Source organism: Mustela putorius, unplaced genomic scaffold (assembly GCF_011764305.1).
Source record: "Mustela putorius furo isolate JIRA1106 unplaced genomic scaffold, ASM1176430v1.1 tig00000867_pilon_pilon_pilon, whole genome shotgun sequence".
Lineage (NCBI taxonomy): Eukaryota > Metazoa > Chordata > Mammalia > Carnivora > Mustelidae > Mustela > Mustela putorius.
Window position 1 is genome coordinate 3,888,013 of NW_025421501.1, and position 12,940 is coordinate 3,900,952.

The 12,940-nt window shown below is 42.8% G+C and overlaps 1 protein-coding gene across 3 annotated transcripts in view; it reads left to right on the forward strand.

Annotated features, from left to right (window-relative positions):
• TRPV1 (transient receptor potential cation channel subfamily V member 1) overlaps nucleotides 1–12,940 on the forward strand; it is a 44,599-nt gene that overhangs the window by 29,227 nt on the left and 2,432 nt on the right. For all 3 annotated transcript variants that reach the window (XM_045085460.1, XM_045085461.1, XM_045085462.1), the window contains 5 exons: nucleotides 1,701–1,866; nucleotides 2,299–2,365; nucleotides 5,343–5,665; nucleotides 7,096–7,223; nucleotides 7,763–7,878. In XM_045085460.1, the coding sequence (XP_044941395.1) occupies nucleotides 1,701–1,866; nucleotides 2,299–2,365; nucleotides 5,343–5,665; nucleotides 7,096–7,223; nucleotides 7,763–7,878 (800 nt within the window). The remainder of the gene's footprint in view (nucleotides 1–1,700; nucleotides 1,867–2,298; nucleotides 2,366–5,342; nucleotides 5,666–7,095; nucleotides 7,224–7,762; nucleotides 7,879–12,940) is intronic.

The following is a 12,940-nucleotide window of genomic DNA, read 5'->3' on the forward strand; positions in this document are numbered from 1 at the left end:
TCTTGTTTCATTGATACAATCTTCTTTTGTCTCTCTGAGACTGCTAAGAGTTTTTGGTAAATTTTTCTTCGTTTTGTATAGATTTTATTCTCTCCAAGTTGTTGTTTCCCATTTTCTTGTTTTGCTCTATCTTTCATGTTAAAGGATACTTGGAAATTTTTTTTATATCTGCTAATGAATAAGAGTGGAGGACTGAAAAACTGGTTGGAGGCTCTTTTTAAAATTAAAACATTTTTTTTTTTATTTGACAGAGAATGGGAGAGAGAACAAGAGAAAGCACAAGCAGGGGAAGCAGCAAAGGGAGAGGGAGGAGCAAGCTCCTAGCTGAGCAGGGAGCCTGGGCTTGATCCCAGGACACCAGGATCATGACCTGAGCTGCAGGCAGACGCTTAATTGACTGAGCCACCCAGGTGCCCCTAGAAGCTCTTAATGCATGAATAGGGCTTATCAATTTCGAGCTTCACTATAAACTAGTCTAGGTAAGCTATTTATTGGAGAATATCCAAAGTTAGTCAATTGCATCTTTTCAATCTTCTACCTGAAGGGAAGAAGTCTGGATGCTATATTTCTGAGAATTGAGTGGAAAAGAGGGATTTCTGTAATCTGTAGTATATAAAAATCCCGTAGTCCCCTGCTTTCACGTTGTTTGATGAAAGAGGATCCAAAGATCCTCTGTTTCATCTTCTTCAGAGACAAAACCTCCACTCTTCTTTATTTTAGGTCTCTTTATCTCTCCTCCAGAGATCCCTAAGCCTTTTGAGACTCCTTGATTAAATGAAATGGCTCTCAGCTCTCCCCCCACTACAGATTGGAATACGGTTTTGTTGCATCTGCTAAGTCCGTTTCCATTTGTCCACCGCTTCCCAGATTCCTATGTGAGGCCTCCATCTGCCACCCAAGGCAACTCTTTACCTATCTCAACTGGTGTCAGTTCTTATTTTGGCTAAAGTTCTGCAAATACAGAGGAATAGTTTTCCTTTGCAGTGGAATTCCAATTGATGAGCCAGTCTACTGACGTTAATTTACAGCAGGCTCACATTAGCACAATGGTAATTTTTTTCGCTGGATTCTCTCATACAAATGGGGTTGTCAGTGTGGTCTATAGTGCAAAGGTAGCTGGGGAACTTTTAGGAGGAGGCCATGATGACAAGGAGACCTGGGATGAATATGTAAAGAAGGGACCACTGAACAGACTCTGACATAGGATTATCAGACTTACTCTACCTTATCCATGGATCCTACTTGGGTAGCCCCTAGCAGGCCAAGTTGCTGAGGGACGTCTTCCCTGGCTCTGCTTCTGAGTTTGAGGGTGTGACCAGCAGACACCACCTGTGATTTTTCAGGAGCGCATGGCCTGCTCCTCCTTACTGCTTACGCAGTGTTTCTCAGCCCTTTTTCTTTTTTGCCTTTTTAGATGTTTTCTCCCTAATTGCCCCTTCCATTATCTAGTACCACAAATACACTGTATAGTTTTCTGTGTACTGTATTAATATTTGTACTTTCTATAGAGAAAAAGATTTTGTACCCCCCCAACCAATGTTTGCCCTCTTGGGGTCGCTCTTGCTCACACTGAGTATCATGGGGGAAAAGAGGCATGACAGCCAACCCTAGCTCCTACCACAGCTGTGGTCTGTACTTCTGAGAGGGTGGCAGGTCTCCTGGGTGCACACAGACAGAGCTTGCTATCCCTCCACCTCCAGTTTTGTGCAGTCACTGTTCATGCTGGGGACCGTGGTGCTGTACTTCTGCCACCACAAGGAGTACGTGGCCTCCATGGTGTTCTCCCTGGCCATGGGCTGGACCAACATGCTCTACTACACCCGTGGCTTCCAGCAGATGGGCATCTATGCTGTTATGATTGAGAAGGTGGGTGTCAATGTCCAAGTAGGTTCTCCACAGAGCCTGTCTATACCATGGGGATGTGGGACATGGTCTACAAACTCTGTCCATCCTCTGCAATGTCTGGGAGGCGCTTGTTTAGATCAGGACCCACTTTCCCAGCGTATTCCTCAAGAATCAGACTATCTGACCCTGACCCAGGCTTGGGGACTCCCCTAAAACTGGACCCCTCTACATACCAGGCCCCCCTCTCCCACCAGAGCAAAGGCCAAGGGTGGGAACTATGGATGAATTCCTCATGACCCCAGAACTGAAAGCCACCAAACCAAATCCTCCTGCATGTTCTCCATTTCTACTTGGGCTCAAAAGTAACTCCTAGGTTAACTAGTAACTCCTGACCCCTCCCTTGGCCTCGCCTGGGACTGGACTTGGTTCTGACAAGCCTGCTCTCTCCTGCAGATGATCCTGAGAGACCTGTGTCGCTTCATGTTTGTCTACCTTGTTTTCTTGTTCGGGTTTTCCACAGGTAATGGCCTTGCTCAGGGCTGGTGGTGGGCAGAGAACCTGCTCACCTCAGCTTCCGAGGACTCTGCAGGGGCAGGGTGGGGAGAGGCCCACTGGGGTCTGTATCTGTAGCTGAGTGAGTTGGAAAATAAAGAACACAAGAAATGAGCAGGTGAACAAGGAAATGTAATTCATAAAACATTGTAAGCAATTTTAGAGGTATAGCTGCATTTGGCTTAGATTTTTTTTTTACATTTTTACTTTTAATTTTTAAATTAATTAATTAAATTAATTAATTCAGTAAGAGAGAGAGAAAGAAAGAGAGAAAGCAGGAGAGGAGCTGAGGGAGTGGGGGAGAGAGAATCTTAATCAGCCTCCATCCCCAGGGCAGAGCCTGTCCACACAACCCTGAGATCATGACTTGAGCTAAAATCAGGAATTGGCACTTAACTGACTAAGCCACCCAGGTGCCCGTTTTTAAATTTTAATTTTGACATTATTTCGGATTTTCAGAAAACTTGTAAGAATAAGGCAAATAACTTTACTTATTACTCCAAATCCCCAAATTTTACCACATTTAAAAATCACATTCTGCTACACACACACACACACACACGCACACACGCACACACACACACACGTGCATGCACACTACCACCACCACCATACTAAAAAAAATAGTAAGCTGCAGACATGATCAGCTCTTTATCACTCGATAAAGTCTGCATTTCCTAAAAACAAGAATATTTTTCTTACATAAAACAGTGTATAATGATCAAAATAAGGAAATAAAACACTGATACAGTGCTTCTAGCTAATCTACCAGCCTTATTCAGATTTCACCAATTGTCCTAATAATGTCCTTTACAGAAATGAAAATCCCAGATCATGTAGTTGTCAAGTCTCTTTAGTTTCTTTAATCTGGAGTGATTCCTCAGTCTTTCCTTGTCTTGTAACCTTAGCATTTTTAATGAATAAAGGCTGGTTTTTACAATGTCTCTCAGTTTGGGTTTGTTTGATGTTTCCTCACAATTAGATTCAGGTATGTATTTTTTTAAATCAGAATATCAAGGAAGTAATGTGTGTCTTCCTCAGTCCATTGTTTTTTTTTTTTAAAGATTTTATTTATTTATTTGACAGAGAGAAATTACAAGTAAGCAGAGAGGCAGGCAGAGAGAGGAGGAAGCAGGCTCCCTGCTGAGCAGAGAGCCCGACGCGGGACTCGATCCCAGGACCCTGAGATCATGACCTGAGCCGAAGGCAGCGGCTTAACCCACTGAGCCACCCAGGCGCCCCTTCCTCAGTCCATTGTATCAGGAGTCCCACGATGTTCGTTTAACCCATTTCTAGTGATGTTAACTTTAATTACTTGGTTTTGATGGGTCTGCTAGATTACTGTCAAGTAATTATCTTTCGTTTTGAAGTCAGTAAGAGTCAATAAGTAATTTGTGAGGAGATGCTTTGAGACTAGGTAAATATCCTGTTTCTCATCAAACTTAAAACAGATGATTCTCACTTGAATCACTTAATCCTAATAGTTGCCAGATGATGGTTTTTTAACTCTGTCATTCCTTCTACATTTATTAGCCGGCGTTCTATTGTAGGGAGGAGCTTTCCATTCTCCTGCATTCATTTATTATTTACATCATCGTGGCCTCACAGATTCTCTTCTGGTTTTTCTTTTTCTTTCTTTTTTTTTTTGTTTCTTTTTCATGGATTCTCACTTTGTTAAATGGGTCATAATCTTAACTATTACCATCTATCTTGATGCTGAGATTGTCTGAGCAATCATCTTTGGGAGCCTCTCCAAGCTGGTTCCTGAGCTCTTGACACATCTACAGCATTTCTGGGCACCTGGTTCTGCTTTGATCCTCATCTGAGTCCTGCATTTACATGGCTCACATGCACACCGTCCCCTGTCCCCATCCCAGAGCCTGTTTTGGAATCTCTGTCTCAGAGTTATGGATAGTTTTGCCTGGGAGCTTTGACTGATAGGGATGGGTGTGGGCTCCAGCACCTGGTCTGAAGGCCCTGGTCTGTTGGTACCCATGGGAAGGGATTTGGCCAAGTGGGTTCATGGCTACCAGCTATGCAGGAACCAACTGTTATGGAAGCTGTCAGACTCCAGATTATTTTTCCCAAAGAAAGGTGTAGTGTGCTGCAGGAGGCTATTTTGCTCTGAGCTGCTTAGTCCCAATCATTCTGGAATGAGTTAGCTCTGGGTCACAGACTAGGGTACACAGGCAGACAGAGTGTGATTGAGAAGCTGGGTGTGGATTCAGAACTGATATGTAAAGTTAGGCAGGTTGTGTGCTGCACAAAGGAGACTATATTCACATTGTATATATAGATTTGCATATTTAACAGTTTTTTTTTTCCTAGAAGATGATGATAAAACTCTTAGTGTAACAAAACAGTATACAGTTGACCCTTGGACAACACTTCATAAAGAAGTGTCCCACGGCCAAGCAGCATTCCTGCTGTTCCTAACAATGGGGTTAGGAACACCAACTCCCTGCACAGCTAAAAATCTGCAAATAATTTTTACTCCCCCAAAACTTTAATAATAGCCAACTGCTGATTGAAAGTCTTACCAATAACATAAACAGTTGATTAACACATATTTCGTATGTTATTTATATATATATATATATAACATGCTGTATTCTTATAATAAAGTAAGCTAGAGAAAAGAAAGTTATTAATAAAATCATACAGAAAATACATTTACAGTACTATACTGTATTTATTGAGAAAAATCTGTGTATAAGTAGACTCATGAAGTTCCAATCCATGCTGTTCAAGGATCAGCTATACTACAACAGTTGGCTGATAGTTCTGAAGAAACAGGTGGTTTTCTGTGTTTAAGTTCATAAAGAAGTGTCCCATGGCCAAGCAGCATTCCTGCTGCAGACCCATCCTGGGATATGGGGTGTGTCTGTTGGTGGTTCTGTCTTGGCTTGCATTCAGCTGCACCTGTCCCTCCCCGTGTCCTGTAGCGGTGGTGACGCTGATTGAGGATGGGAAGAATAACTCTGTGCCAGCTGAGTCCACATTGCACAGGTGGCGAGGGCCAGGCTGCCGGCCTCCTGACAGCTCCTACAACAGCCTTTACTCCACATGTCTGGAGCTTTTCAAGTTCACCATTGGTATGGGTGATCTGGAGTTCACAGAGAACTATGACTTCAAGGCTGTCTTCATCATCTTGTTGCTGGCCTACGTGATTCTCACCTATATTCTTCTGCTGAACATGCTCATTGCCCTCATGGGTGAGACTGTCAACAAGATTGCGCAGGAGAGCAAGAACATCTGGAAGCTACAGGTGGGTCAGTGGGTGGGCTGTGTCCAGCAGGAGGATGTCTGCTGCGCTCTTTGCTGCTTAGCACAGTTAGGTGTGTGACCCCTTGCAGGGTTTGGGGAAGGGCAGAGACCCCAGGCAGCCCGGGGGATCAAGCAAGAGCATCTCCCCCAGTCGACTCCCTGCTGGCCCCTCCTTCTGGGGTTCCCTCCCAAGCATCACCAACTGGTGTTCACAGACACTGTGGTTAGACAGTCCCCAGGGGCAGGAGATGGAGGGCTCAGCCCCAGGGGGTGCCCACCTCACAGAAGCTTGGTCTAGGGTGGGCATCAGAGACCATACTTGGGGGGAACAGCTAGAATGGGGGGAGCTCTAATAGCTGCGTTTTTGAGGCACCTGATCCATATCTACTCTCCCGCCAAATAATAAACTGTCATTCTTATTAAGTAACATTGACTCTATACCAGGTATTGTTCTAAGTGTTTTACATGCTTTCATTTAATTCTCACAACAATGCTATCAAGTGGCTACCATTATCGTTCCCATTTTTGGATAAAGGCACTGAGGCATAGAGAAGTTGGGTATCTGTGTCCAAGATAACTACAGATCTTCCTCAATTAACAATGGGGTTACCTTCCAATAAACCACCATAATTTAAATATGCATTTAATGCACCCAACCTACTGAACATCATAGCTTAGCCCATCCTACCTTAAGTGCGCTTAGAGCACTTACCTTCAGCCTACAGTTAGGCAAAATCACCTAACACAAAGCCTATTTTATAATAAAATGTTGGATGTCTCATGAAATTTTTTGACTAATATAATAAAAGTGAGAAGTAGAATGGTTATATGGGTACAGAGTGGTTGTAAGTATACTGGTTGTTGACCCTTGTGATTGCGTGGCTGACTGGGAACACCTAGCCTCACGAGAAAGGATTGTACTATACTTTGCTTGCCTGGGAAAAGATCCACGTCCAAAACTTGAAGTATGGTTTCTGCCAAATACATACTGCTTTTGTATCATTGTGAAGTTGAAAATCATTAAGTTGAACCATTGTAAGTCGGGGTCTATCTGTAATAAGTAGCATAGTCAGTATTCAACCCAAGAAGCCCCATCGTGTGGCCCTGCTCTTAACTACTACACTATCTGCCCCTTTGTGAGCACTTCAGGGAAGAGTCTGGGGCTGGACACTACCTCACTTATGGGAGGCCCTGCCCCAACTGGACCTGGCAGGCAGCAGCCGTCCCTGGGCAGGTCTGGGCTGGAGGGGCTGAGCTTGGAGTGTGCACCTGCCAAGCTACAAAAACAAGCTTGATGTAGAAGGCACGAGAGGTCCTGTTCAGGGGCACTGGGACTGGGACTGGAGAGGCTGATCTTGGAAGCCCCACTGACAGCCAGGGGAAGCCCCGGGATAAGCCCTTTGCCCCTCTGTTGTCTGTGTGTTCTCACAGAGAGCTATCACCATCCTGGACACGGAGAAGAGCTTCCTTAAATGCATGAGGAAGGCCTTCCGCTCAGGCAAGCTGTTGCAAGTGGGGTACACACCTGATGGCAAGGATGACTACAGGTGGTGTTTCAGGTAATGCCCAGGCAGGAAATCAAACTTAGGGAGCTCAGGGGCTTAGCTATAGATATCAGGGATCTACCCAGAGCCAGCTATGGGTACAGAGGACATTTTGGGGCTTTGTGGGCATAAGGCACTCATTTGGAGCCAGCTGTGGATACAGAAACCTGCCTCAGGGCTTCCTGGGACCAGTCATGAACATAGGGGACTCTCCCAAGGCCAGCTATCGGTAGGTATATGGGCTACCCCAAGGCTCAGCTGTGGGCATTAGGAGACCTACAGGAAAAAGAAGTGTCCAAAGGGGTCATCCAGTGATCAGGGTCAGAACCAGGAATCCAGCATTTAAAGTCCATGATGTGGTCAGAGAACAGAGCTTTGGGGGGTGGTACCCAAAAAGCAGGCCCCTCTCAGCCCTCCCGCCTACCAGCTATGTCTCCCCATCCTGGTCTATGGGCTTCTTGGGATTGGCCTGTGGTACTAAGCCCTCAACCTGGGAAGCTAGGCATGGCTTTTAGGCCATAAGCTCCTAGCTCCCTTGTCTCCTTGCCCTGCAGGGTGGATGAGGTCAACTGGACCACCTGGAACACCAATGTAGGTATCATCAATGAAGACCCGGGCAACTGTGAGGGCATCAAGCGCACCCTGAGCTTCTCCCTGCGGTCAGGCAGAGGTGAGGCATGAGGGAAGTATGCTGTGACAGGGAGGGAGCCTGATGTTGGGCAAGTGAAGCCTTGGGGTTCTTTGCTCTTTGCAGGCCTTCTTCACCCCACAGCCTGGATTCTGGAACAGCCCCAAGGGTCAAGCACCTGCATACGCTCTGTCACAGGCACTCTTTTGTACTCTCACGCATTCCCGCACAGCTGACTGTGCCACATGCTCATGCTCACCAGCTCTGCCAGTACCCTGCCCCAGGCATCTGTCCTCAAGTGCCCCAGTGGAAGCAGTTGATCCCACATACAGCCATCTGGGACAGCTGGCCTTGTGGGATGCCCTGTCTCCTCTTCTCAATCCTCACACCCAGTGTCTATGTTCAGCTGTGTGACTCTTAGGGACACGAGCAGGTATAGGCAAAAACTCACCTTGCATGAACACAACCAGGCAGGCAGAGGAAGAATGGGAAGACTAAAGGGTATATATACCTTGAGCAGAAATGCTCTGCAGAAAGTCACTACCAGAAAAAAAAAGTCTTTAACAGTTAATGGTAAGTGTTTAATAGTACTTGTTAAATTATAAGTCTAATTGAGGACATTTATTTAAAAATGAAGCAAACGTGGTTTGTACGGAACAGATTTTGAGTTATAATTGTGCACTAATTCTTCATTTTTAGCTTTTAGAAAATTGTGGTAAAGTATGTGTAATACAAAAGTTGCCATTTTAACCATTTTTAAGTGTATAGTTCATGGGTGTTAATTGTGTCCACAATGTAATGAAACCTTCACCGCTTTCTATTTCCAGAACATTTTCATTATTTCAAACAGGAAATTTGTATCATTCAATAGGTACAGGGTTCCTGTTTGAAATAATGAAAATGTTCTTGAAATAGAAAGCTATTTCTACCTATTAAATGATTACTCCTATTTCTTCCTTCCCCCACCCCCTGGTAACCTCTATTCTGCTTTCTGTCTCTGTCTCTTTTGTCTCTGTCTCTGTCTCTTTTGCCTAGGGTAGGTACCTGGTATAAGTGGAACACACCTTTTGTGTCTAGGTCAATAATATCCCATTGTAGGTATATACCACATTTTATTTACCCATTCATCTTTTCAATCAACATCAGGATTGTGTCCACTTTTTGGCTATTGTGACCATTGGTGGACATAATTCTGTTTGACTTCTGGCTTTCAGGTGTTTTATTAATTAATTAATTAATTAATAGAGAGGCAGAAAGGGGGTGTGGGGCAGAGGAAGAGAGAAAATCTTTTTTTTTTTTTCAGGCTTCTCATGAAGTTTTTTAGTCTATTCTGTACAAAAATATGGCTTACAGTTTATTGCTGAAATGTAGGAACATGAAGATTCCCAGTCCATAGTTTTAAACCTAACAAGTATGAGAGAGAGAATCTTAAGCAGACTCCACACCCAGTGTGGATGTGGGGCTCAGTCTCATGACTCTGAGGTCAAGACCTGAGCTGAAATCAAGAGTCAGATGCTTCAGTTCTTTGGATAGAAATGAAACTGCTGGATCCTATGGTAATTCTGTGTTTAACTTTTTTAAGGAACTGCCAGAATGTTTTCTAAAGTGGCTGCGTTTCTGTACATTCCCCCAGCAAAACATGAGGGTTCCACATCCTCACCAACACTTGCTGTTTCATGGGTTTTTGTTGTGGTGGTGGTGGTTGCAGCCATCCTAATGGATGTGCAGTTGTATCTTATTGTGGTTTTGATTTGCATTTCCCTAATGACTAATTATTTTGAATATCTTTCCAAATGCTCATTTGTCATTATAGGTACTCTTTGGACAAATGGTTATTCAAGCAATCTGCCCATTTAAAAATTTGTTTTGTTGTTGTTGAGTTATAGAAGTTCTTTATACATTTTGGATATTAATCCTTTGTCAGGTATACCATCTGCCAGTGTTTTCTTCGATTCTCTGAGTTGTTCTTTGATATAAAAGCTTTTTTTTTTTGATGAAGCCCAGTTTATCTATTCTTTTCTTTCATTGCCTATTCTTTTGGTGTAATATGTAAGAAATTATTGCCAAATCCAATGTATTGAAGATTTTTCCCTATTTTTTTATAAGAGTTCTATAGTTTTAGTCCTCAACGATTTCCATGTTGATTTTTTTAATTGATTCATGATTTTCTTTTTTGCTATAAACCTTGGACTGTTTCCCAGAGTTGTGACAATATTGGTTCCAAAGTTTCTGTCTGTCTGTTTGTTTGTTTGTTTGTTTGTTTTTTGATATTTTTGTGGTGGTCTAGGTTTTGGGAACTACCTACTTTACCATTTTGCTGGTAATTCTTGAACAAAGAATGAACCAGATGTTGACTGTTTGGGGTTTTTCTTGGTAGGAAGGGAGAAAGGGCACTATTTTCAGATCAGTTTGCCTGATAGAATGATACTGCATCTTTCATATTTGATATTGCTTCATAGACTCTTTTTTTATTTTAAAAACTTAAAATCAACTTTATTGAGATATAATTTACATACAGTAAAATGCATGCATTTTAAATGTATAGTTTGGTGAGTTTCAGGAAATATCTACTCAGGGAACCACCACCCACTCAACGTATAGAACATTTCCATCATGCCAGGAAGTACCCTAATGCCTCTTTGTAATCAGTTTTGACCTCCCCATCCCAGGTAACTACTTGTCTAATTTCTATCCCTGTCAATTAGTTTGATATCAGCTTTTGTTTACTTGAAAATGTGAATTTCATTCTCATGTTTGAAGGATATTTTCACTGGATACAGAATTCTGGGTTAACAGATTTTTTTTTTTCCCTCTTTTTAAAAAAAATTTCCAACATTAACTTTTTCTCCACTGTCTCTGGCCTCCATTGTTTCTGATGAGAAGTTGCTCATTATTTGCATTCCTGTATGTAATTTGTCTTTTTCTTTTTGGCTGCTTTCAAAATATTCTCTTCATCTTAGGTTTTCAGCAGTTTGAGTAAAACGTGCTTTGGTTTGGTTCTTTTTTTTTTTTTTTTTTTGGTTTATCCTGTTTAAGATTCACCTGCAATTCTTGGATCTGTACATTAGAGTCTCTACATATATTTTGCTTCATTGTCCCTATCTACTTTGCGGGGGACTCCAATAACATATATTTTATTTTATTTAACTTTATTTATTTGAAAGAGAAAGAGAGAGGGAAGGAGAGAGCAGGGGGAGGGACAAAAGGAGCAAGAGAAAGAGAACCTCAAGCAGACTCCCTGCTGAGTGCAGAGCCTGACACAGGACTCTATCCCAGGACCCCAAGATCATGACATGAGTTGAAATCAAGAGTCGGATGCTCAACTGTCTGAGCCATCCAGGTGCCCCACACCTGGGTGCTATTTTAATTTTTTAGATTTTATTTATTTATTTGACACACAGAGAGAGATCACAAGTAGGCAGAGAGGAGGCAGGGAGCCTGATGCAGGGCTCAATCCCAGGACCCTGAAACCATGACCTGAGCTGAAGGCAGAGGCTTAACCTACTGAGCCATTTTAGATCGTTTGATATTGTCCCACAGGTTTCTGAGGCTTCATTTTTACTTGATTTTTTTTTCTATTTCTCAAATTTGAGAATTTTATTGTTCTGTCCTCAAGTTCACTGATGCTATCCTCAGCCATCTGCAAACTATGATTAAGCTCATCCAGTGACTATTATATTTCAAGTATTATGCTATTTGGTTTTCGAGTTTCTATTTTTTTTTTTTATGATTTTCATTTCTTTCCTAAGATTCTCTAGCTGGTCTGTCACCAAGATCCTATTTTCCTTTGTGTTTTTTTTTTAAATTTTTTTAACATATAAATAATAGTTAATTTAAATTCTCTGCCAACTACATCTGGGCCATCTTTTTTAAAAAAATAATTTATTTATTTATTTGACAGAGAGAGAGAGAGAGAGAGAGAGATCACAAGTAGGCAGAGCAGCAGGCAGAGAGAGAGGGGGAAGCAGGCTCCCTGCGGAGTAGAGAGCCTGATGCGGGACTCGATCCCAGGACCCTAAGACCATGACCTGAGCCAAAGGCAGTGGCTTAACCCACTGAGCCACCCAGGTGCCCCCATCTGGGCCATCTTGGGGACAGTTTCCATTGACTCTTTTTTCTCCCTCCTTACTGTGAGTTACATTTCCCTGTCTCTTTGCATGTCTAGTAACTTTTAATTGTCAACTGGGCATTGTGGATAGTATATTTTAGAGACCCTTGATTAAATTTTTGTTTTAGTTGGCAGTTCAATTATTGAGCGAATCACCCTGAACTTGTGCAGACTTAGTTTTAAACTTTATAATGATAGATCTGTGAAATGCCAAGGTATTTTCCAATTCCATCAAACTTGTGGGACTCAACCTCCAAACTGTTTCCACTGAAGTTCTTGTCAGGACTTGGTTTTAGGCTTTGTTAGGGTGGGTCTTGGGTAGACCTTACTCTAGGGCATGTAGAGTAAGTAGGGCATTTCTGTGTTTTAACTTCATCCTCAGAGTAGAAAAAAGGTATTAAGGAGGTCTCCCCACTGAGTACTGCTCAGCGTCCAGTGTTTCTATTCCACTGTCAGCCCTATAGTGGCCCCCGCCTGGTAGGCCTTATGCAGTCTCACATTGTGCAAGTACACTCCAGCCCCCAGCCCAGAGTCTTCTAGACCTCCACCATCACACCTCCTTTTTCCTCTTCTTCTGTGCCCTGTCTCACAGATTCTAGCTTCTTCAGCTGTCCAAAACCCCAATCTCTTCTTCCTTAGTTCAGAGGTACTGCCATGGTCTGCTTAGACTCCAGCTCACTACACCACAGTCAGAGAAATTGTCCCTATGCAAACCATCAGGGAAATCATGGGGCTCCGTTTGTGGATTTCACTTTTTCTCAGCAACTGCAGTTTTCAGTCTGTATCCTATGCCTGAAAACATTTACTGCAAATATTTTTTCCTGCTTTATGTTTGTTTACAGCAGTGTGGGTAGCTCAGCACTACATACTCCATCAGGGTAGAAGTAGACATCTTTTTTATCAAGAGCTTTCTGCAATCCTGTGATTTTCACACTAGTTTCATTAGAGGCACTTCCTGTGTCATGCCATAGAACTTATTATCTCTACAATTGTTAT